This window comes from Pongo abelii, chromosome 10 (genome assembly GCF_028885655.2).
Source record: "Pongo abelii isolate AG06213 chromosome 10, NHGRI_mPonAbe1-v2.0_pri, whole genome shotgun sequence".
NCBI lineage: Eukaryota > Metazoa > Chordata > Mammalia > Primates > Hominidae > Pongo > Pongo abelii.
In genome coordinates, this window is record NC_071995.2 from 2,717,973 (window position 1) to 2,742,104 (window position 24,132).

At 51.2% G+C, this 24,132-nt stretch overlaps 1 protein-coding gene and 1 long non-coding RNA gene across 23 annotated transcripts in view; one reads left to right on the forward strand and one right to left on the reverse strand.

The window, feature by feature from the left end:
• Positions 1-23,805, forward strand: part of CACNA1C (calcium voltage-gated channel subunit alpha1 C) — a 638,552-nt gene extending 614,747 nt beyond the window's left edge. For all 22 annotated transcript variants that reach the window (XM_054526646.2, XM_054526654.2, XM_054526660.2 and 19 more), the window contains 8 exons: positions 2,165-2,292; positions 2,804-2,938; positions 4,541-4,893; positions 7,658-7,786; positions 11,508-11,614; positions 11,922-12,025; positions 14,235-14,567; positions 16,702-23,805. In XM_054526646.2, the coding sequence (XP_054382621.1) occupies positions 2,165-2,292; positions 2,804-2,938; positions 4,541-4,893; positions 7,658-7,786; positions 11,508-11,614; positions 11,922-12,025; positions 14,235-14,567; positions 16,702-17,001 (1,589 nt within the window). In that variant the 3' untranslated portion in view covers positions 17,002-23,805. The remainder of the gene's footprint in view (positions 1-2,164; positions 2,293-2,803; positions 2,939-4,540; positions 4,894-7,657; positions 7,787-11,507; positions 11,615-11,921; positions 12,026-14,234; positions 14,568-16,701) is intronic.
• On the reverse strand, positions 883-16,708 carry LOC134759438 (uncharacterized). The gene is made up of 3 exons (XR_010135635.1): positions 16,610-16,708; positions 2,137-2,968; positions 883-1,752 (listed from the first exon to the last, which is right to left on the reverse strand). It is a non-coding gene; the product is annotated as an uncharacterized LOC134759438 (long non-coding RNA).
• Positions 23,806-24,132: the final 327 nt, after the last annotated feature.

Sequence of the window (24,132 nt, forward strand, 5' to 3'; positions counted from 1 at the left end):
TCCCATAAACCTGATTGCTGTAGGATTGCTCTAAGGCCCTGAAAGGACAGTCCCCTGAGATTCCTCCCCTCTTGGATGACATTCTTTTTGTTCTTCCAAGAGCAGTGTTTCTTGACCCTATCAAGCCCCAAATCCCTTTTTATAGCAAGGAGTTTATATTGCCTTTACTATGATCCTGAATGAAAATTATAGATAATGTAACTTTCCTATACATATAATTTCCAAAATATTAATCTAATGCCTTCACTCTAACATAAAATCTATTAAAAGCAGATGTTTCCAATATGTAAATACTCAGGCATAACTATACCAGAAGGTACATTTAACTGATGAGATCTTCTCATGCACCCACTTACAACACATACGGCTGGGTTCACAGGAAGCAAGACAATACTGAATACTGTCAACACTTTGATTTGCCATTTTGAAATAAGGGGTCAATCAGTATATTAAATAAGTGTGTGTATAAATAGCCCCACACACATAAACACACACACATACTTACTTACACATATGCAGAATAACCACGATGTGACATGGTGAGTGACCCAGACACCACAAAGAGCATCGCCATCAGGAATATAGTTTTCCAAGATGCGAACCTCTCTCGGCTAAGTTTAAATAATCCAAAGTATAGTTTTCCTCAATTTACATGGCAGTTGTATTCCTGGAAATGGTTAGGTATGTTAAAACCATGCAAAACAATGTCCTGTGTTCATTTGCCAAATGAAATTATGTTCCGAGCTCAGAGACTCCTAAGCAGAATCTTGGATGTGTAGCATAAGCTTGAAAGCCATGCAGAGTGCAAAGCTGTGATTGCAGAACATGCCTGCACTTTAAGGGACAGGTCTGGAGCTACTTAATGCTGGTGGCACCCCGACAACTAAAAACCACCCCACACATTTACTGTACCCTCCTTAAAAGGAACCACTTGCCAGAGGGAAAGCCGGACTTGGGCTAAGTGAAAATCTTGACAGTGCCATGTGATGTTTTACATATATCATTTTATTGAATCCTGACAACATTTCTGTGAAGTTTGCTCAGGGAACTAAAGTTCTTAGAAGCTAAGTTGCTGGCCCAAGGTTACCTGGAGAGTCCAGAGCAGATTCAGGATTCAAACCCAGGCCCCAGGGAACCTAGGACTCCAGGCTTGTCCCACCATGCAGTTCTTCCTTCCTCACTAGGATTCAAACCCAGGCCCCAGGGAACCTAGGACTCCAGGCTTGTCCCACCATGCAGTTCTTCCTTCCTCACTATGCTGGACAGGGGACCCGGGGTTTTTCTCTCCCACGTGGAAAGGGGGTGCTTGCCAGAGAAGAGAGGGGTCATCACTGCTATGGATTTTGCTGTTTTGGAGGGACAGGTAGTAGGAGGAGAACCCTCACCAGCCCCTAGATCTAATCCCCAGCTGTCTCTTGGGCTCGTGGCATCTCTTGACAAAGAACCAGGAGGTAGATCCAAGGGGCTCCTTACCAGGCATGAAATGTTTCCTGTACAAACTTATGGCTTCTCCACCATCAGGTTCACTCCCAGGACAGGGACTGATTGATGTCACATATAATCTTGGGTATCTAGCCCAGCAGGGAGGCAGCGAAGCCACCTGGCACAAAAACTCAATCTGGTTTGAAAGAAAAATCCAAACTTCCATGGGAAGAAAGCCCTCCTTCCACCAGCCCCTCCCTCCGAGCTAAGCTGAACCGTTTTGCACTTGTACTTGGAAGAGTGGCCAATTGATGAGGGACATTTGAAGCTCTGGAATCAAATAAGAGTTAGCAAATATCAGTAAAGTTAAAAAAAAAAGCAGGAAATAATTTTGATGATAGGCTACCTTTCGCATAAAAAAAAACAGGAGATAAGAATATGTTTGATGATTTACATAACTAATTTGCACTAAGAATCTCTGAGAAAATAAGAAACTAGATTATCTACAGGAGGTGGTGACTAGGCAGATAAGGGCTGTGGTGGGAGAGACTTTTCACCATAAGCCTTTTTATGTTTTTTTTTTTCTCTCTTTTTAAGCCATGTGAATGTACTACCTCTCCAAAAAAATTAAACCTAAAAAGTTTTAAAAAGTTTTGGATGCTGAAAAAAAAAAAATGAATGAAGTTCAACTGAATTCCCCTGCTCCCCTCTTACCCCCTTCTCCCCTCTCCATACATCTCAGATGATGAGGTCACTGTTGGCAAGTTCTACGCCACGTTCCTGATCCAGGAGTACTTCCGGAAGTTCAAGAAGCGCAAAGAGCAGGGCCTTGTGGGCAAGCCCTCCCAGAGGAACGCGCTGTCTCTGCAGGTGAGGGCCTGGGGGTGGGCCCACACTCCAGGAAGGTCCTGGTCATTGCCTCTGACCTCCAGTCAGGGTCTCGGTCCCTCCCCAGCAGGCTGGAGGCCAGGTCCCTGCAGAGGGAACCTTTCAGAGAGCTCCAGACCTTTCCAAAGATGGCTGTGAGAAGGGGGTGATGTGCCCTTCCCTACCTGCCACCCACCAACTGCCCTCCATGGTCCTGCCTGCTGTTGTAGCCCCCAGATCTCTCAAACACTTCACTGAGGCTCCCGTGACAGCCCCTGACCCCTGGTGCCCCCTCCTAATGACCCTTCAACCCTCCTGGATGGGCGAGTGGATTGTTCCATCACAGGGCAGCCCAGCCCCCAGTTCACACACAGACAAACCTTCCGGAGGGTCGACTGGCTGGGTGGAGGATGCCAGGGCCCTGGAGGGACAGGCCTTGGCCCGAAGCTGTGGCTGGCTAGGAAGCTTGGAGGAAAGGAAGCGCGGTCCTCACCATCCTCCCCTTGGATTCCAGGCTGGCTTGCGCACGCTGCATGACATCGGGCCTGAGATCCGACGGGCCATCTCTGGAGATCTCACCGCTGAGGAGGAGCTGGACAAGGCCATGAAGGAGGCTGTGTCTGCTGCTTCTGAAGATGACATCTTCAGGGTGGGTGGTGCCATGGCACACTCTCGACCCCTATAAAGATCAGTTTGGAGCAAGAGGTTGGGCTGGGGTTTTGCGGGGAACGTCCAGGGGAAAGAGCTGCACCAGAGGAAAGGGCCACTTCCAGGCTCTTCCTGATTAGCTGTCTCCTCACCCCTTTGCCTTTTCCAAGCCTGACTCCATCCCAAGGCAGGGCTCCCTGGAAACGGCAGCTCGCAGTGTCATGGGCTCTCAGAGAAGTGGGAAGGAGCCGCCTTCCTAAGGGAAATGTTTCCTAGGAGAAACTTCTACATTAGAAGTTGCAGAGTGTTCACCCCTGGGGCACATCTAATCTGCAGGCTTGTTTTGTTTGTTAATATTTGAAAATCTGGCACATTCAGGTCAAAATCAAAACTTCTGGCCTTCCTTGGAAAAGTCAGGAGACCTGGCAATATTGAGCTTGCATTCCCGCAGGGCAGCAGAGGGCTGGAGCCTAGTGGCGGTGGCCCTTTGAGATGGAGCATAGCGCGTGTTCTCCAGGTCTCGAAGACCCCTCCAGACCTCCCCTTTCCCTCTCCTTTCCTGGAGACTGAAGCTGCCCAGCAGTTGCAATAGTGAAAATTAAAACGGCTCTACCAGAATAAGGGGCGTTTATCACTCATTTGTGTTGCCTGCCTCACCATGCTGGTGTTTGGTTACAAATCCTTCTATAGCAAGGGAGAAGCTGCCAGCCATAATTGTGCAGGACCCTGCTCACACCTCTCTCTCCCGGCCCTGGGCCCAGTTCCCAGGCTGTGGAACACACAGGGGGCAAGCTGAGCCCATTCTGCCCCTGCTCTGTCTCTTCTTCATCCTTATTCTCATCACCGGGAGACATTCGTCACTGAGTGGCCTCAGGGACATGGCATGGTGGTGACACGACCCGACAAGACCCTAGAAACCAAAGCCTCATTCACCAAGGCCCAGGGATGCTCTGATGTCAAGGGTTGGAACAACCTTGCAAATAGCTACTTGCCCACTTCCCCAGGACAAGGAAAAGAATACTGGGGAAAAACACTGGCTCCTGGTTTTAAATCTCTCGGAGTCCCTATGGGGAAAAAAAACCATCATGCAGGAAATTCTTCATTTTCAAAACCGTTTGGCCAACCAGCTTTTAGCTCTGTGAGCACCTTGGGTTTCCATTTTTAAAATCTGGTTAGAATCTTCTGGTCACTCTCCCGGCCCCTGCCCTCACCGTGTGCTGGCTGCTGTTAGGGACCACGATCCTAGACGTGCCCTGGAAACTCACTCCCAGCCTTCAGGGGCTTCACTGGAAACCTCCAGGGCGGCTCGTACCAGCGGCAGCCCCTTGCCCAATCCCATCCCCACTGGTGGGTGGGTTCTCCCAGCTGCCGCAGAGGGGAGCCCGGAGCCTTGGGACTCCGGGTGCCTCCCTCTCTGGAGCAACCAGGCATGAAGAAGGTCCTCAGGTGCTCCTGGCTCCCAGCAGGGCTGTGCGTCCCCGAAAGAAGGCAGCCCACCTTCCCAGGCCCTGCACTTCCCTGACCTGGCTGTGGAGGCTGCTCTCTGGGAGGAGTGGGTGCTGGGGGGCTTCTCCTCCACCCACCCCCTCCTTCTTGCCTACAGAGGGCCGGTGGCCTGTTCGGCAACCACGTCAGCTACTACCAAAGCGACAGCCGGAGCGCCTTCCCCCAGACCTTCACCACTCAGCGCCCGCTGCACATCAACAAGGCGGGCAGCAGCCAGGGCGACACTGAGTCGCCATCCCACGAGAAGCTGGTGGACTCTACCTTCACCCCGAGCAGCTACTCGTCCACCGGCTCCAACGCCAACATCAACAACGCCAACAACACCGCCCTGGGTCGCCTCCCTCGCCCCGCCGGCTACCCCAGCACGGTCAGCACTGTGGAGGGCCACGGGCCCCCCTTGTCCCCTGCCATCCGGGTGCAGGAGGTGGCGTGGAAGCTCAGCTCCAACAGGTAAGTGGGAGGCTGGCCACCCCAGGCGGCACACAGGGCCCACGTGCTGCAGCCCTCAGGAGACAGCAGAGGAGACGGAGGCCTCGGCCAGCCACTTGTCCCTCAAGCTTCCAGGAGGTTGCTGCCCTAGACCCCAGCAGGAGCAGGAGGCAGTATGCTGTCTCCCAAGTCCTGCCCTTGATCAGACATGGCAGGCTCAGGGCAAGTCAGCAGTGGCCTGCGGTGCTGGTTCTCCCACGGGGCCCTCTCCTCTCCCATACTTCCTGAGTGGCAGAATGTGATCCTCAGATGTTTGTATTCTGGCTGCACAACAGAAACTATCCCGTCTGCCCTTTCCCGAGTCTCTGCCCAAACCTGGCCTTTCTCCCAGCTGAGATGGGAATGGTGTTTCCATTGCTTCCCTGGAGCCCCTTTGCCAGCCTCCCGGAGAGGGCACCCCACTGTGGGAGGCGCCCTCTGTAGCACTGGCCCATTCTGCCCAGCACAGGATCATTCCTGGAGGTCTTGACTGCACCTCTTACTCCTGACTCACTCTTTTCTCCTTGTCCTCTGATCCCTGTGCTCTAGGATGCACTGCTGTGACATGCTGGATGGTGGGACCTTCCCTCCCACCCTGGGCCCACACAGGGCTCCTCCCTGTCTGCATCAGCAGCTCCAGGGTTCCCTGGCGGGGCTGAGAGAGGACATACCCTGCATCGTGCCTGGCCACGCTTAACTGTGCTGCTCTTCCAGAGTAGGAGAGTGGCTCCCAGCAGGCGGCACAGCCCCCCAGCATGCCAGGTTCTTGACATGCCTGCCCTCCAGCTGAGAAAATAATAGAGAAGTGGGAGCTTCTCTCTAAACCCCTGGAAAAGTGTCCATCCGAGGAGCAGGCACACCTGCCGCTGGCCTGCCCGTCCCTCCAGAGGGCCCATTTTCAAGTGGCTGCACGCAAGCCCATGGGACCCAGGCATTTAATTGTGTCAGACGACAGGCCAGTTAAAAGGACCATCTCCCTGTCTGCTTTCCCTTCTGCAAGGTTGGCTGGTTTAGCCACCCAGAAGCAGCACTGGGGGCATCCTTCAATTCATGAGGCCTGCACTGCTGCCCTCTGTGTGCACAGGGCAGTGTGCTGGCACTGGATTTTATGTGCTGGCCTGAAGGGCTGGCTTTGCATAGGAGAGGATCTAATCTAGGCATCTAGTCTTGGGGGCCTGCACCTGTTGTGGGGGCCTCATGCTTCTCTGCAACCTCACTCCCCTTCCACGGCCTTTGAGGACTCAAGTACTGGGTCCCCACACCCCTTCTCCCCTCTGGCCTCATGAAGCTTCTGCTTAAAGAGGGCTCCATGTCTGTCTTTAGCATCTCGGGGTGAATTAAATCCCCGCCCTCTAAGGACATTTTCATGGAAGCTTTGTTCGCTGTGACATAAGGGGAGAGGGATGTTTAGAGGAGCTGGGGGAGGAGACCCCAGGGGATTTTCTTGTCCCCACAGATACATCTCTCCACATAGCAAAATACATGCAAAGCACCCGGCCCAGTGCCCAGCACACAGTCAGTGCTCACGAAATGTCAGTTGCCTCTGCCCACTGCAGATAGTACAAACAACACACAGGGCATCAAGCTTCAGCTTGGTGAAGAAGAGGAGCATAGCCCACATCCCAGCCCCCTTGTCCTCCGTGTCGCAGCTCAAGGCTAAGAGCAGCTCAGGCCCTAGCATTGTTTGTGCTGAGGATGGGCCAGCACATCCTGTGCCCACTGGCCCCCAAAAGTGCTGCTGCCTGCCTGCTGCTGCTCTGTGTCTCCAGCTCCTCCCCCCATGCTTCGCCAAAGCCCACTCAACCGCCCTCCCCTCCCAATCCTCCTGCAGCTCCCACCTCTCATCTTTCCTTCCACTGCGGGGCGGGTGGCAGTCTGCAGTCCTCCTCCTCCTCGAGAGAGAATTGCTTCTGCCCTGCCTGAGATGCTCAGAGCCAGGGAACTGATCTAGCACTCAGCTCTGAGAGGATGGACCAGGATCTTTTCCTGATGCCCTCAGGGGTCTGAGGATAAAGTGGGCCCAGCATGCAAGGTCTATAGAAAGCAAGACAAAGGGAAGCACTGAGCTGAGCTCAGACAGGAAAAGGAAGAGATCTTGGTCCAGAGCTAAAGAAGACATGACCCTGTGAGCAGAAGACCCTGTCCCAGCAGGGAAAGGCACGTCCTAGCATGTGAGGATCTGGAGCTCAGGAGGGATTCAGGCTCAGCAGGGACTCAGGCTCACTGCCTTCTGCTCAGGAGAGCAAACCCCTCTAGGTGAGGCTTCCTGTCTGTGCCTTTACCCCAGGGTGCCAGTGTCAGAATCAAGGGCACCATCAAAATAAGATGCCAAGGACTTCTCAGTTATGCCAAATGCCAAAGACCCAGGTGTCATAGCTGGAGGTGAGTGGGGTGCAGCCTCTAAGTCAGGCAGGGCATATGTCATTCCAATTTCATAGAGAAACTGAGGCATGAGGTGGACTAAGTGACTTGGACCAGAGGGTAAGTGGATTGGGGTCAGGACTCAGATCTCCCTGGATCCACGGCAGACATCCTTCTCCCAAATGGGACCCTCACCCTAATCTTAACACTTAGCAATCACAGGAGAACAAAGCACCAGCAACTGTATGCCTGTTCACGTGTGTGTGCTTGTGTTTGTGCACGTGTGTATGCATGCATGTGTGTGCGTGTGTGATGCTTTACTTGCTGAAGGAAGCGGAGGAGGGTTGGCAGTTCCTGATGTTTTTCTTCATCTTGGATATTGTAGGTGCCACTCTCGGGAGAGCCAGACAACCATGGCGGGTCAGGAGGAGACGTCTCAGGATGAGACCTATGAAGTGAAGATGAACCATGACACGGAGGCCTGCAGTGAGCCCAGCCTGCTCTCCACAGAGATGTGAGCTCTGCTGCCCTCTGCTGAGGCTGACCCAAGTGTGGGCACAAATGTGGGGAGGCAGGGGAAGGTCCCTGAGATCCCTCCTCTGGGGCTGATTGCAGGGGGGGGAGGAGATGACAGAGAAAACATCTGCACCGCCTCTCTCCTCTCCTCAGTAAAATGGGAGCCCCCGACACACACACACACCCCACACACACAAACACACCACCACAAACACACACACAACACACACAAACACACACACACAAACACACACAAACACAACACACACAAACACAAACACAAACACACAAACACACACACACACACAACACACACACATACAAACACACACACACAAACACACACAACACACACAACACACACACAACACACACAAACACACACAACACACACACAACACACACAAACACACAACACACAAACACAACACACAAACACACAAACACAACACACACAAACACACAAACAACACACAAACACACAAACACACAACACACACAAACACACAACACAAACACACAAACACAACACACACACACAACACACACAAACACAAACACACACACAAACACAACACACACAACACACACAAACACAAACACAACACACACACAAACACACACAAACACACAACACACAAACAACACACACAAACACAACACAAACACACACCACACACACACAACACACAACACACACAAACACACAAACACACACCAACACACACCACACACAAACACAACACACACACACAAACACAACACACACACAAACAACACACACAACACAAACACAACACACAAACACACACCACAGACACAAACACACACACACAACACACACACAAACACACCACACAAACACACAACACACACACAACACACACAAACACACACCACAGACACAAACACACACACAACACACACATACACGATGCCCTTTTTAGCTTGGCCTTTCCTCGCCAGGAAAATTTCTGAACATTGTTTTATAAACATTTTAGGCTGTAAGACACAGTCATAAATATATTTTCTGGTGAGACTCAGTGTACACATACATATATAGACAATTAAACAAGTGTTTCAAGACACTGCTTATAATAAAGCTGCCCAGAAGAGGGCACTGGTGGCAAAGCCAGGCCTGAGATTTCTTGTCCTTGCCGCAATTCTTACAGTATTTTTAGCTGCAGATCTAGATCCTTTAGAAGGTTGTGACATTCATTTGGTCACTAATGACTAGCCCTTAAAAGCAGGTGCAGCACAGCACAATAGAAACTATCAGAATGCGTCAAACGTCACAAAGGTAAGCACTGTGCTGTGAAACACTTGCTTAATTGCCAACAGATGTGTGTATCTGGGGGTCTCCTTGTGAAACGTCTTTGTGACTGTGGGTGACATCCACAGAAGTTTGAGACACATTGTTTCAGAAGCTTTTCTGGCTCCTTTCACCCTCAAAGCCCTGTCTCATCTGTTACTGTATTTGTGACTCACAACAGGCCTTTGAGACAGAGAGGGCATATGTCATTTCAATTTTGTAGAAAGGGAAACTGAGGCATGGGGTTTTCCCCAGGGGGTAATGCCTGGGCCCTATGGGCTTGCGTGCAGCCACTTGAAAATGGGCCCTCTGGAGGGACAGGCAGGCCAGCGACAGGTGTGCCTCCTCCTTGGATGGACACTTTTCCAGGGGTTTAGAGAGAAGCTCCCACTTCTCTATTATTTTCTGAGCTGGAGGGCAGGCATGTCAGGAGCCTGGCATGCTGGGGGGCTGTGCCGCCTGCTGGGAGCCACTGTCCCACTCTGGAATGGCAGCACAGTTAAGCGTGGCCAGGCACGATGCAGGGTGTGTCCTCTCAGCCCCGCCAAGGAACCCTGGAGCTGCTGATGCAGACAGGGAGGAGCCCCGCGGGGGCCCAGGGCAGGAACGAAGCACTCACCGACCCCTCCCAGCATGTCAGTCCATTCAGTTCCTGAAAGGACTTCAGACTGAGGAAGGACTAGCCTTGCAGGCTTTTGAAGACAGGAAAGGTGTGGCTGGAGGTGGTGGGAGGGGACACAAGGCCCCCCACCATGGGGACTGTGGGGAGAGCAGCAGCCAGGCCAGCACAGCATGGGGCTTCCGGGGTCCAGTGCTTTCTGCTCAGGAACTGGATGGGAAGAGTAGCAGAAGCGCCTCCTTTTCCCCAGCATAGAAAGAAGAATCAAGTGAGTAAGGAAAAGCATGGAAAGAGTCCCAACCAGCAGCTCTTGACAAATCACTCAACTGCCCTGTGCCTTCGTGTCCCCATCAGCAAAATGGGGCGGTGGGGGTGACAGACCTTCTACTTTTCTGACTCAGTGAAACATGGTCAATATAAAAAAGGGAAATACCCGAAGCTCCTTATGAGATAACAGTCTCTAAATTGATTCTTAGAGAATACAAACGAATGCCTGACCGCCTACCCTATAAATCAGGAACAGCATATATTTTAACCTATTTCGGTTATTCTAGAGTGCTTGGTGCACCAGGCACTCTGCTAGGTTGTTAAGAACCCAGTCTCCATCCTCAAGGAAATTCCACAAACTAGGCAACTAAGAGGGTCTCAGGAGAGGAAGACAACACAGAGAGTTTCTCACTACCCCCAGAGTGGTACAACCCCCAGGGGTACAGGCGTTCAGAGAAAGTTGAGGGCAGGGTGACCTGAACTGGTACCATGCACAAGGTGAAACGGAAGCTGGATCTGCAAGAGTGGGGGTGATTTGCATAAGAAGAAAATATAATAGGGAGGCCTTACCTAGCTGAGAATAAGAACAAGTCTTGAAGGCATAAATACTGCGGTCTGCACTCAACCAGCCTTCCTGCACATCTATAAATTATCCAAGTCTCTGTGCTGTGCCATGAGCAGGCATGGAGTCACCCTCAGAGGTGTGGGGTGGCACCAGGGACCAGCGAGTCAGTGGTCTCATCTGGGAATGAGGTTGGAATGCAACTGTGCTTCTCGAACTGCAGGCTGACCCAGCAGGGATTGTAAATCAAAATTTTAATGAAAATAGAACAGACTAAAGTGGACTAGGACTCACCAGGGTGCAATGTGTGCACTAAGGGTAAGCAAAGGGCATGAGGTTTCATTCCATCAGGTGTGTCTGTGCATGATGAGAAGCTGTCGAATCTACTTCTCATTGAGTTTCCATCAAAGGCCTGGAAGCCATAGACTAGATGCCCCATGAGGTCCCTCACAGCCCTGCTGTTCACCTACTGAGTGACTATAGAGTGGTTGTAGGCAGCTGCTTATGTGCTCTTGCTGATGATGGGGTGGCAGGGCGGGAGAAATCGGGGGGTGGGGATAAGTTTGGGCTAAAGTTGAGGGTCACTGGGGAAAACAGCATCAGCTCATGCAAACACGGGAGCCAAGGCCATTCCCCAAAAGAACTTCATGGGCCTAGGATTCTTTCCGCTTTCTCAACACCTTTGACCCCAGAGTGCCTTCACTGCCCCAAGTCAGAACTGCAGGCTCATGAGACAGCCTGCGGGTGAGGAGCTGGCAACTCCCACTGAGCAGGCCTGGAAGATGCTAGGGGCAGGCCAGAACTTCTTGGGGTGGCAATTCCCCAAACCTGCATGTAAGCACAAAGTTGGCATCCCTTCACTAAGGATCAGAGCAAAGTGCTTCCCGGGGGTGCAGCTGTCCCTGTGGGTGGCCACTTCTCAGCCTCCAGGAACAAGCCCCATGAGCTCTCTGTTCCAGGCTCTCCTACCAGGATGACGAAAATCGGCAACTGACGCTCCCAGAGGAGGACAAGAGGGACATCCGGCAATCTCCGAAGAGGGGTTTCCTCCGCTCTGCCTCACTAGGTAAATGCACCCCTCGCTCTCTGGATGTGGTCGGCGGTTACTCCCAAGAGAACACTGGTCAGGGATGATTGGGAAATCGTTGTGGCCTGCCTCAAACCAGCCCCACACAGTGGGGGGATTTCCAAAGCAAGGAGACAACATTCCAAAGGCAGGGTGTGCAGGGATGAGCCCTGGACATGAGGGGAGGGGAAAGGAGGAGTGTCACGGCCCATAGTTACTGCTCCTGGCACCCCACCAGGGTGTAAACTGTCACAGGCCAGTGCCCTGTTTTCCTGCCCTGATCCTGGCTCTCTGGCTGGCTTTGCAGGTCGAAGGGCCTCCTTCCACCTGGAATGTCTGAAGCGACAGAAGGACCGAGGGGGAGACATCTCTCAGAAGACAGTCCTGCCCTTGCATCTGGTTCATCATCAGGTAGCTCATGCTTTTGGACAGGCCACTGTCACCTGCTAGCAGGCTAGACAGTCCCCAGGGTGACGGACAAATCCTGAAGACCTCAGTGGGTCTTGCCTGTCTCAGATGGCTGGCACTTCGTGCCCCTGCCCTAAGAGCCATCCCTGTAGGGCTTTGCACTCCTCCTGTGCAGGTGACAGCCACAGCAAGGTCTGCAGCATCGCAGGCAGGGGCCTAGGAAGTGCTGGTGCTCAGGAGCTCTTTGTGTGATCCTGAGGACCCACAGCTGCGGGTTCCATCTGAGCTTTCTTCTTAGGCTGCCACAGATGCCACTGATGCCTCTGACACTGGCCTATGCTGCAGGGCGCTCAAGAAGATGGACTTGTACCTAGAGTTTGAACATACCTGGAAATTTTGCCACATAAAAATCAATCCACTAAAGTATAATAATAATAATAATAATAAAATCAATCCAGTGACATACAGAAGTGATTAAAGAACCCACCAGCAACATGGTCAAGAGTAGGGAATGACATCCATGGGAAGCAGGTCCAGGGAGATTCCATAAATGAAATGTCTCTTGGCATGGCTGAGTCCAGCTGAGATAGTGAAATCCAAGATGCCAGGACCAAACATACCTTAGTATCTTTGAACTTCAGTGTTATCTAAGGCCAGTCTGTTAACCCCAGGCAAACTGAGGTCTAAACCTGGGTTTCCCAACATTTTGACCTTATTAAAGTTATACTGTTTTATAGCATGGACCTGTGTTTTAAATGGACCTATGCTTTGTACCCAAAGGCATTCAACTGCCAATCAAAATTCATAATCAGCATGAGCTGGCCAGTGTGGCCTGGCTGAGTTGATCGTACTTCAGCTCCAAGAAATAAACAGGTTTTCTTAGCCTGTGTGGCGCTGACCTCCACTGGGCTTTCTGAAATAATGAATATGGCCTTACACTTTTCTCAGATTCCCAGGGACCCAGGAGCCCCAGGCTGAGGACCACCATGGGCCGGGGCAGGAGGTGGAAGGATGTGGGGACACTGTGTGTGCTATCTTAAAAGATTTCTAGAAGTCGATTTCCCCTCTCTGTTCTTGTACTGGTAGGCACGAAACTCTCCTCTTCATCTCTTTCTCCTCCTGTACTCTGTCACCCTAGAGGTGGTCTTTCCCCACCACAGTGTCGCTCTCTCCTGGGAGCACATCTCATCAGAGCAGCTCACCCTGCAGAGCCTCTGCCCTGGCAGGTCGTCATGGCAACAGCCAGGCAGGCCTGGTCCCTACCCTTAGGATGCTCAAGAACATTCAGGGACAGAGGGCGTACTGTGTGACTTTTTTTTTTTGAGACAGAATTTTGCTCTTATTGCCCAGGCTGGAGTGCAATGGCACGATCTCAGCTCACCACAACCTCCGCCTCCCGGGTTCAAGTGATTCTCCTGCCTCAGCCTCCCGAGTAGCTGGGATTACAGGCATGTGCCACCACGCCTGGTTAATTTTGTATTTGTAGTAGAGACAGGGTTACTCCATGTTGGTCAGGCTGATCTTGAACTCCCGACCTCAGGTGATCTGCCCGCCTTGGCCTCCCAAAGTCCTGGGATTACAGGCGTGAGCCACTGCTCCCGGCCCTGAATCTTTTAATCATAATACAGCACCGGATTTCACAATGGCTCAAAGACAACCTGAGCTAGAGGCTGGCAGGGCATTATGAATGGCTCCATTAACTGTAAGAACTAAAACCACAAATACTGGTTTTCCCACCTCTTTGTGAGGTGCACAGCGCTTCTTCACAGACCTCATTGCACTTGAACCTCACACCAGCTCCGCAGGGCGGATGGATAGACAGCATTCGTTTTCTGGCTTTACAGACATGAAGGCCTCGCCCTGCTCTCCATTCTATTGAGGACAAAACCAAGAGCGAGAGAATGCACAGCTGACAGGTGACCAGGCCAGGGCTAAAAGCAGGTTACCACGACTCCACCCAATCCTAGCTTTCAGAAGTTACAGGAGAAAGAGATCACTTCAGACCCAGATGATCCTAAGATGTATTTTGAGATAGTTGAAAGTCATGCCAGGTTGAGATAGGACCGAGAGGGGAAAACAATGGCATGGGAATACCAGGCAGGTGGAGCTAGCTGGACACAGCAGCTGCAAAGCAGTGCTTGCTCAGAAGCAGGGGCCTGCCTTGCTTGGGGTCGACCACTCCTATTAACTGGCACTCCTTGTGTGTCCGCAGGCATTGGCAGTGGCAGGCCTGAGCCCCCTCCTCCAGAGAAGCCATTCCCCTGCCTCATTCCCCAGGCCTTTTGCCACCCCACCAGCCACACCTGGCAGCCGAGGCTGGCCCCCACAGCCCGTCCCCACCCTGCGGCTGGAGGGGGTCGAGTCCAGTGAGAAACTCAACAGCAGCTTCCCATCCATCCACTGCGGCTCCTGGGCTGAGACCACCCCCGGTGGCGGGGGCAGCAGCGCCGCCCGGAAAGCCCGACCTGTCTCCCTCATGGTGCCCGGCCAGGCTGGGGCCCCAGGGAGGCAGTTCCACGGCAGTGCCAGCAGCCTGGTGGAAGCGGTAGGTGACTCGCAGATGGGCAGGGGGGAGAGGCTACGGGCAACAAGGGGACTTGGCATGCGGGGCTGAGAAGGGAGCACCTGGCTCTTGCCAAATTCATTGCAGTCAATATCTGAGCCGGAAAGACCCTCCCTCTCAGGGCTGCAGGAGGGCTGGTGTGTGGAAAGCCATGACTGCACAAGATGCTATTGGCTCTCTTGAGGCTAGGCTCACTGCAGAGGGCGGCAGAAACCACTGAGCAACTTATCCCTTATGCTGCAGCTGCTCAACATGCAAATGTGAGCCTGGCTGCCTTTATACACAGACAGGCAAGATCCAAGGTGCTCAGGCCTGACTGCCCGTGAGAATCACCTGGTGAGCTTTGGAAACCCGGGACAAATTAACTGATGATTGTTAAAGCTCTTCGATGACTTTAATGTGTAGCCAGGTTGAGAGCCACTAGTCTAGAACAAGAGAGCTTTCAGTCCCACTGTGCTCTGCCTGGTCAGAGCATCTAGTGCAATCCTGGCACCACATTATTAGGGACCTTTGACACATTGGAACAAACCCAAAAGAGGATGACCAGGATGGCAGGGTTCCTAGAAACCATTTCCTAGGAGAACCGTTTCAGGGAATTCGGGAAGAAAACCTGGAGAGGAGGTGACTTTGGAGGGTGCGATACACCTCTCACACCTGCAACGGGTAGAATGGGGAAAGGGTGGCAGGCCCAGAGCAACTGGCTAAGCCCACCAGCGGACAGATTTCAGCTCACATGAGGAAGACCTTCCCACCTGAGCTCTTCCAAAATGAGAGGGGCTTGCCTGAAAGGTAGTGAGCCCCCCATCATCAGACATAGCCAAGCAGAGACTGCTCATCTGGGCATCAGGCTGTCGTGCGGGAGGTGGGGAGTTAAACCAGGTGGCTTCCAAGGTTTACCTCTCAAGGTCTGGTGTTCCTGTGGTCTCGATCATCCTGCATTCATTTCACAGACCCCCGCTGAGCGCCTACCAGGTGCAGGCCCTGTTCTAGGTACAGGGACACAGCTGAGAAACAGAGCTTCTGCTCTCATGAGCTCACATCATGGTGAGGAGAGACAGATAATAAACACACACATATATAACACATCAGGAAGGTCAGGAGTGCCAAAGAAAAACTAAGCAGGGCAAGGAGAGAATGAGTGGCGTGGGCAAGGAGCAAGACAAACAGATGCCTGGAAGGAGCGAGTGCCAGGCTGCACTCAGCTTCCCCCCACCCGCTGGCTCAGGAGCCGATTTTCACATAGCCAGGCACTAAGCAGCTGGTAGGGAGGACAGAGAAGCTTAAGGGTCACCTGCTGGCCCTTCCCAGCAGAAGCAAGGCAGCGGCATGCGCCGTGTTTGCACAGATACCTCACCCCTGGAAAGGCAGCGGCAGGCAGTGGGCAGTGGGCCTGTCTCAGCAGTTTCACCAGGGAGAATGGTTTCTCTGAAAGAATAGTATAAAGGTTCGGTGGGTGTCAGAAAGGAGAGAGGCAGGCTGGGATCTGCTGATAAAACATCGGGGCAGCCCCCCGGCCCCTCTGAGAGCCAAACCTACTCTGGTTTTTGTTTTGGTTGTTTTTTCAGACAGGGTCTCGCTCTGTCACCCACGCTGGAGTGTAGTGGTACAATCACAGCTCACTGCAGCCTGGGGCTGCTGAGGTCAAATGATCCTCCCACCTCAGCCTCTGGCCTTGCTAAGATCACAGGTGTGCATCACCACACCCAGCTAATTGTTTTTAAATTTTTTGTAGAGACGAAGTTTCCCTGTGTTGCCTGGGCCTGGTCTCGAACTCCTGGGCTCAAGCAGTCCTTCTGCCTGGGCTTCCCAAAGTGCTGGGTGACAGGTGTGAGCCACCATGCTGGGCCATAAGCAAGTCTTTATGTATTTGATGACAGTGTTTGACCACCCCAGCCAAAACTTCTCTGGCCTGCACATCCCTAATTCTTTTGGCAGATGCTCCATCTCTACTTGTTCCCCATGGGTGCCCCTCCCAACACACACACGTACACGTGCACACACGCACACTTCCCCAAGTGACCTACCAGATACCCCTCGCTCTAGCCCTCAAGGGAAGAGCTCGGCTCCAGGAATAATGTTCCTTTGGTTCTTCATGGCTCCCGCCCCGCTCCTTCAGGTCTTGATTTCAGAAGGACTGGGGCAGTTTGCTCAAGATCCCAAGTTCATCGAGGTCACCACCCAGGAGCTGGCCGACGCCTGCGACATGACCATAGAGGAGATGGAGAGCGCGGCCGACAACATCCTCAGCGGGGGCGCCCCACAGAGCCCCAATGGCGCCCTCTTACCCTTTGTGAACTGCAGGGACGCGGGGCAGGACCGAGCCGGGGGCGAAGAGGACGCGGGCTGTGTGCGCGCGCGGGGGCGACTGAGTGAGGAGGAGCTCCAGGACAGCAGGGTCTACGTCAGCAGCCTGTAGTGGGCGCTGCCAGATGCGGGCTTTTTTTATTTGTTTCAATGTTCCTAATGGGTTCGTTTCAGAAGTGCCTCACTGTTCTCGTGACCTGGAGTTAACCGGAACAGCGTCTTCATTCATTTCTGTTGGGACAAGACGCGGAGCCTGGGTGCGCGAGCCGCCCTCCGGGAGGAAGGCGCCCGGCTGCGTCTGCAGAGGCGGGGAGAGGAGGCGGCGAGGGTCCCGGGGCGCTAGGAAGGCGCCTGCCCTCTGCCAGCCCGCAGGCCCCGGGCCCGGCCACGCCTCTGCGGGGAGAGCTCCCCGGCTTCCCGCGCGCCCTCACCAAAAGGACCCTACAGCAAACGGGTGTCTTTCGACTCTGCTTGTAGAAACCATTTGCACATATTCTGTACGAGCCTCGCTGTCTCCCTAGAGCCAGGGCCCTGCGGATTTGGAGAAGGGAGCGGGGCAGGACTTCCAGGAGGACCCCGGCCCGGCCCGGAGAGGAGGAGGCCTCCAGGGGCGCGGAGCTTTGGGGATGGGCGTCGGGCCGGCAGTGGTGCCGCTCACTCCGTCCCTGCCCACCTGCGACGGGATCCCCCGACCGGCACGGGCCACGCCGAGCTCCCGGCCAGCCGCCGGCCCGCAGGCAGCGCGACGGAGGAGCTGCGCCGCTGGGAAGGGGCCGCCGGCTCCGCCCAACCAGGTGGTGCTGAGCTTCCGCTGAGCGCTCTTTTGTTTTGTGGTTTGACACTTTTCTTGACAGCATGTTGCAGTTTCTTTTTGGTTTTGGGTTTTTTTTTTTTAATGTTTTATTTTGTTTTCCCAGGGGGAGGGGAGGAAGACGAGTGTTTACAAAGTCCTGTAGCCCCCTCACCTTTCTGTTTTCACCTTTGCCAATGTACATCGGGTTTGGTTTTCTTGTATTATTTAAACGGTTGTGGTTTCCTTTTTCCACGGAGGTTCAATAGAAGCCGCTGCAGGAGAGTTTTACCAACCATTGTGTATGCCCAATAATTTGTTATCATTTCCTTAGGTAGTAACCTATTTTTGTTCTGGTTTGGTTCGGTTATCTAATGGAAAGGTAACTGGCAATGCACTTGATGTGATCTTGCATATGTGGGTGATAGAGTTGGGTTCCTTTTTATGCTGGGTGTACAGGTGGGTTTGGGAGAGAGGAGCATGCGCGAGAGAGTCTCCGAGTGTGTGCGACGCGTGTGTGTGTGGTGGGTTGTCTGTGTGCATACGTCCTGCCTGTGTATATGCACCCACACCATGTGCCCGTGCACACCAGTGACTACGCAGTCCCCCCTTTCTGGTTTAGCTGTGGGAAGATCTGAATCTGGGGCCATTTGAAAGCAAAAACAAACCACTGTCTCTGCTTCTGAAATGGGAATCAGTAACTCTTTGCATTTTCTGTCCCACAAGATATGCAAAAACAATGCAATAATATTCATTTAAAAATACAATTGTGAGTTGTGTTGGCATTAAAACTGTATTTTAAAAAAAGACACAGAAATTTAAGGGAAAAACACAAGAAGGCATTTTGCTTCAATATATTCCGTGTAATGTTTTATTGCATTGATAATGTTTCTGTTGAAGAAACCGTTATACTTGAATTCAGGTCAGTTTCAGTATTTTTCAAATATTTTTTTAAAACTGAATTGCAATTGTGCCAAGCGAATATAATGAATTAAGTTGGTTTTCGGATTCACTTCTTGTATATTTTGCTGCATGTAAAGTAAATCATTTTGTATTTGGAGTGTGACAAGCTTTACCTTTGAACTCTTAAGTGCTTTTTCTATATGGGGTTGGGGGAAAGGGAACAAGTTTTCTTTAGTTTGCACAATGAGCAAAGGTATCACCGGTGTAGTCATTATTCTGCTCTCCACAAACAGGTTTGGACATTACTGTTTTGCATATCTTGTGTTTGCTTCCATTTCCCTCAATTTTTCCAAAATCGTTTGCTGGGTATGTTCGTACCGCCTCTTGCTGTGAGAGACCAGGACCTATTTTATTCCAGTCTTCACTCTGTCCACGCTGCTCTAGTCATCTGATTTGGTACTTCTCCAAGAATAGCCCTTCACTATGAGGTGTAGGGAGGCGTTCTGACCAGCCCTCAGTCACTGGGCTGTCATCCGCATCCCCCATGGAAGAGGTGGCTGGCTTTCCCTTCCCTTCCACCACACAGACTTTTCTCTTTGGTTTCCTTAGGAAAGTGTACACTAACCTGGAGGATAAAATTAAAGTCAGGCTGCTTGGAGGGAGGGGCATCCTCCCTTCAGGATTCTGCTCCACCCAACAAGGACAGCAGGGGCTCGAGAAAGGAACTGGTGAAACCCTGATCCATCTGAAAGTCAACTCTGCGTGCTCCTTTCTCCACCCCTTCTTCACTCTGGAGCAGCCTTTCCTTCAGGCTTGCCCTAATGTTTGGGCTGCCAAGGAGGGGGCCAGGACAAGGGAAGAGGCATCCGGAGCTCACAGTGGGGGTGGGAACAGATTTTGTGGGGGCATCTCTGATGCTCACTTATATCTCCCTAGAACATCACTCTTTTGGTGCTGTGTCCTTCAAATGTATGTCAACAGTGGTGGCTGAAAAGGGACTGCTTTGGGGAAAACAGGACCCAACCATTCACCCAGAATTGACCCATTAAATATCTTCCAGTCCTAGTGTTCCCTCAGCCCCTCTTGGCACATATATAAGTAAGCTAGAAATTATAATAAGGGACAGTCCATTCCTCTATGACAGCTTGCTGGACTGATTCATGACAAAGTGGAGAAATGTACTCGATACTCCCCGGTTAACAGTCTAGAAACAGAGTTTCTTTATGGATATCCACACCCAAGTCATCCAAACTTTCTTGATTCGTTTTCAGTGCCATCAAGGTCCTCTAGAAATTGAGTTTAGGTATCATCCTTTGAAAAGTTCCCAAGATTTCTACCAAGAGGTACACACAGGCGTTCCCTGTCTAGGGCAGGAGGACTATGCTAGCTTGACCTTCTGATCCACTAGAATAAGACTGGCGTACGATGCCTGTCGTCAGAACAGACTGGCACAGGTAGTGACATCAATGAACCACATCCACAATTTTCCAAGTGATGTCTACTCTCCACCTAAAATGGAATTTTCCCCATGACCTTGTAAAACATAATTGTCACATCTTCCATACCCCTCCTGACAGCCCCCAAGTGTCAGGAGAAAACAGGGGCTAAGGGCCCAAGGGACTTGAAGAAACAACAGTTTAAGGTCTGCAGTTTGGTCAACTTAATTCTTTGTCCTCCGACCAGCCCTGCCTCTTTCATTTCCAGACCTTGGAGAATTTTTCCCAGCTTTGATTCAGAAGGTACTAGTTATAACCCCTTTCTTTCTTCTTAATCCCATAGGCCTCACTCTCACTGGGAAATCCACTCAAAGGAGCAAGGCAATGTCTCTCATTCTATTTCCCAGTTCCAAATTCCAGGTGCTTGTCTGGAGTGAAGCTACCTGTTACTTTCTCCCAGCTTTTCTCCACCCAGCATGTCTCCTGACCATGCTGAAGACAGGGGGGCAACCTCAGGAGAAGCAGGCCTTTCCATGCCTAAGTTCATCTCCAGAGCAATAGGGACGCCTAGAAAATGAGGACTTTGGAAGTCACCCAAAGGATGGTGGCTACTTTATGGAGTCCTGAAGATGCACAGCCACCACTCCTAAAGGCAAAGAAAGAAAACAAGAATGTAGGTCAGGGATAGAGTGGGACCCTAGTCATCGGGGTTTTTAGCCTCATCGTGGGAAAGGTAGCAAAGGAGGATGATGGCATCTCCATCCCTAGAGGCCAAGAATAATTGAAATATCATTGTCAAGGATTAGAAACAATTCAGCAAAGAGGCCACAAAAAGGGCCTGCTGACTCCCAGAAGACCTCTTTAAACCCCAGGGGAGGCAAATACTTGCTGATGGAGTCTGGGCCAATTCCATATTTTAAAGAAGACCTGCCTCAGACAAATGTCAGCACAGAGAGGACTGGGGGAGAATGAAGGCAAGAAAAGGGCATATTTTGACTCCCTCTGTGTCTCTTCCCAGTTCTTGGAAGGACGTGTTCAGCTCACCCACCCACAGTGACCAGTGTGGTGGAGCCGCTGACATCTCAAGGATCTATTTGGGAAGGTGAGAAGAGTACTCGCTCCATCTGGGGGTGTTGTCCCAGCCACGTTAGCCTACCTAGTGGGGTGTGGGGGTGTCTGCCGCCCTGTCCCCCCTCTGCTGATGTCCCTCCCCTCAGGCTGTCCAGGTGCCACCTGACACAGGCTCCTGTGCAAAGGCAGGTGGGGAAGCCCAAACCTCACTCACAGGGAGGCCCTCAGCCACCAGAGTCCAGGTTCTCCAGCAGCTACGATTTGAGGAGGTTGAGGGGGAAGACAGGAGGGAAAGAAGAGTCCTACAACTGTCAGGAATGGGGCATCTTTCCCTGTCCCTAAGCAAAGCTCCCTCTTCCCACTGCCCTCCCCAGCCCCAGCTCCCTGTCATCCCCAACACCTAGTGAGAAAGACAGTGCGTGGAAGGGAGACCCATGGGCAGACACTTACACGACCTCTTTGTGAAGCCTCTTCTGGGTTTAACTTCATTCATCCATTTATTTTTATGTCAAAGCAATGAAATGTTTCTTTATGGAGCCAGATACCAATATAACAGGTGAATGGGTTTTTGCCACATCTCTACATTGTTGGGGGTTGCTTGAACCACCTCCCCAGGACACACACCGTTAAGGCACAAGGGCTGGGGTTGAGCTCTAGATAAGGGACTTTCCTGCTCCTGCAAGGGTGAGCACTGTATACACAGACAAGGAGGGTGCAGCAGAGTGACTCCCTTGGGTGGAAGTAGTACCATCAGAACCTACTATTATTATGACATAAATTCTATTTATGTACATTGAGAGAATACTACAATCAACATACATTGAGAGAATACTACAATCAACACTTTTTCCTGGGATGACTTTAAGAGATTTGAGCCACAGCACCTGAAGTGGCAAAGATCCGTGGTCTTTGTAGGGTATTAGAGAACCCTTCCAGTCACCTCTGAAAGCACTCTAGATCTTGCAGCTGAGTGGATGAAGTGTAACAAATCTGTTGAGCACTAAGAGGAGTCACAGTTAGCATTTTTCATGAAAATTCCCCACGTCTCTACTAAGAATGAGGAAGAAAAGACTAGGACTAGGTAATTACACAGAGGCTTGAAATGTTACATCACCAGAGCCAAGTCCTCTCCCTTCAGATCAGTTACTGGCTGCTACACAGGGACACCCCCACCTTTTCAGGGCATCCCATGCACTCCAATTCTCAGGATCTAAGGAATTTGACTTTGTAGGGATCCCAGAAAGGGCACTGTGCCACTTTCCCTGGTGTGAATCAGACATACATTGTACATTCATTGCTAAAATTCACTCATGCACCTCAAACCAAGGTCATTATCAAAAAAAAAAAAAGCTCTGGGTGGAAGAGTTTGTAAGTTTTAAGAGAGGGTCATTTCTATGTGAGGAAATGCAGAAATGGATAGAATGATTCTTATTCATTGTTTGGGTCTGGAGAATTCCCATTGTGGAAGTCTTAGAGATCTCAAGTTTATTACCAAGGGAATAAGGAAAAAAAGGCACCAGGCCAAGCCGTGGCTCCCTTGCCAAGGAACCTGAAGCTGCAGGTTTCAGGGACCCCCTTGAAGAAACCTCTCCTGGCCATTGGCCAGGAGAAAAGAGAAGGCTCTCCTGTAGAGTCATAAGAGAAGCAAAAGAGGGTGGGTCACTGGGTCCTGTACATAGCCCCCAACCCCACGACTTCCCAATATGGAGAAACCACACCAATGTTTAAAAGGGGAAAAGGAAAGAACTTGTACATCAAGGGAAGATGATTTGTAAACACACAGTCCTGTGCAAAAAGATCCCCTTCAGGAGGTGTCTCCAGCATCCCAAAGCTGTGCGCACCTTCTCTTTTCCTGCCTCAGGCCACCTATGCATCCAGCTGCAGCCCATCCCCACACCTGAAATCCATCTCTTGAATCCCAGCCAGGTTATATACCACCCCATTGCCATGTGCTGTCCTGCCCAGAATGCATTGCTGTTCTGGGCTGTCCTGCCCAGAATGCATTGCTGTTCTCCCAGAGCCTCGTGGGAGTGAGGTCATGCAGTGAGGCCATGGGAAACAGACATGAGCATGTCTGGACAAGTCTGTGATGGTAGTGGATGAGAATAACCCATGGCAAAACACGCACATTCATTAAGAAATAGGGCGACAGATTCCCCGTTGGTGAAGCACTGAAAAGTCTATTACTCTCATAATATTGCTGTTTTATTTTAATCCACCAGAGCTACCATGCAAAACTTTCCTCCTGTGAAACACTCCAGATAAACCTCCTCTAATCTCCCCTCCCCTCATGTCCTCCAGCTCAAACCCACCTTCATCCCCCAAACCAATCTGTATCATGCCTGTTATCAGAGAGGCACAGAAAGATGGGCAGTGCCTCCATTGTCACCATTCCCCACACCCCTATACACCCCCACACCCTCCCCTCCAGGCTCCACGACTTCACAGTCTTACTGTTGTAAATATCATTGTACAGTTTGTAATCCTCAAATAATCCCATTGTCAGAGGCCTCGCCTGATGAGCCTTCTCACCCTCGAGAAAGGCCAGGGAATCTAGAAGGGGCAACCCTTCGAGGAGAGCTTCAGGGTCATCTCTGTGTGAGACACTATTGTATATTCCTGTAAGATTGCATTTTTATCTAAGGAATGATGTTATTTAAAAAACAAACAAAAAACACAAAAAATAAGAATTGCAAATAAATTTCTTAACAACGTCTACATTGACTTCATTGTATCTTCCCTCTTCCTTATTTCTTCCTTTCTCCTGTTTCCTAGAGGTCACAAAAACAAACTTCACTCAGTTATCTCAACTGTCGGGGATCCCCAAAAGGAAGAAGACTGGAGAGAACACAAGAAATATGAATCCAGCGATAATACCTAAGTCCATTCAGCAGTTAACCCATCCCCTATTTCTTCCTTCTCATGAAAGAGTTGACAGAAAAATGGCCAAAAGTTAAAAAGGAGACAAAATCAGAGGAATTAAATGACTAATTCACATGGATTAGACAGGAAAAGCTGTCTCCGAAATTGATTTTGAAAGAAG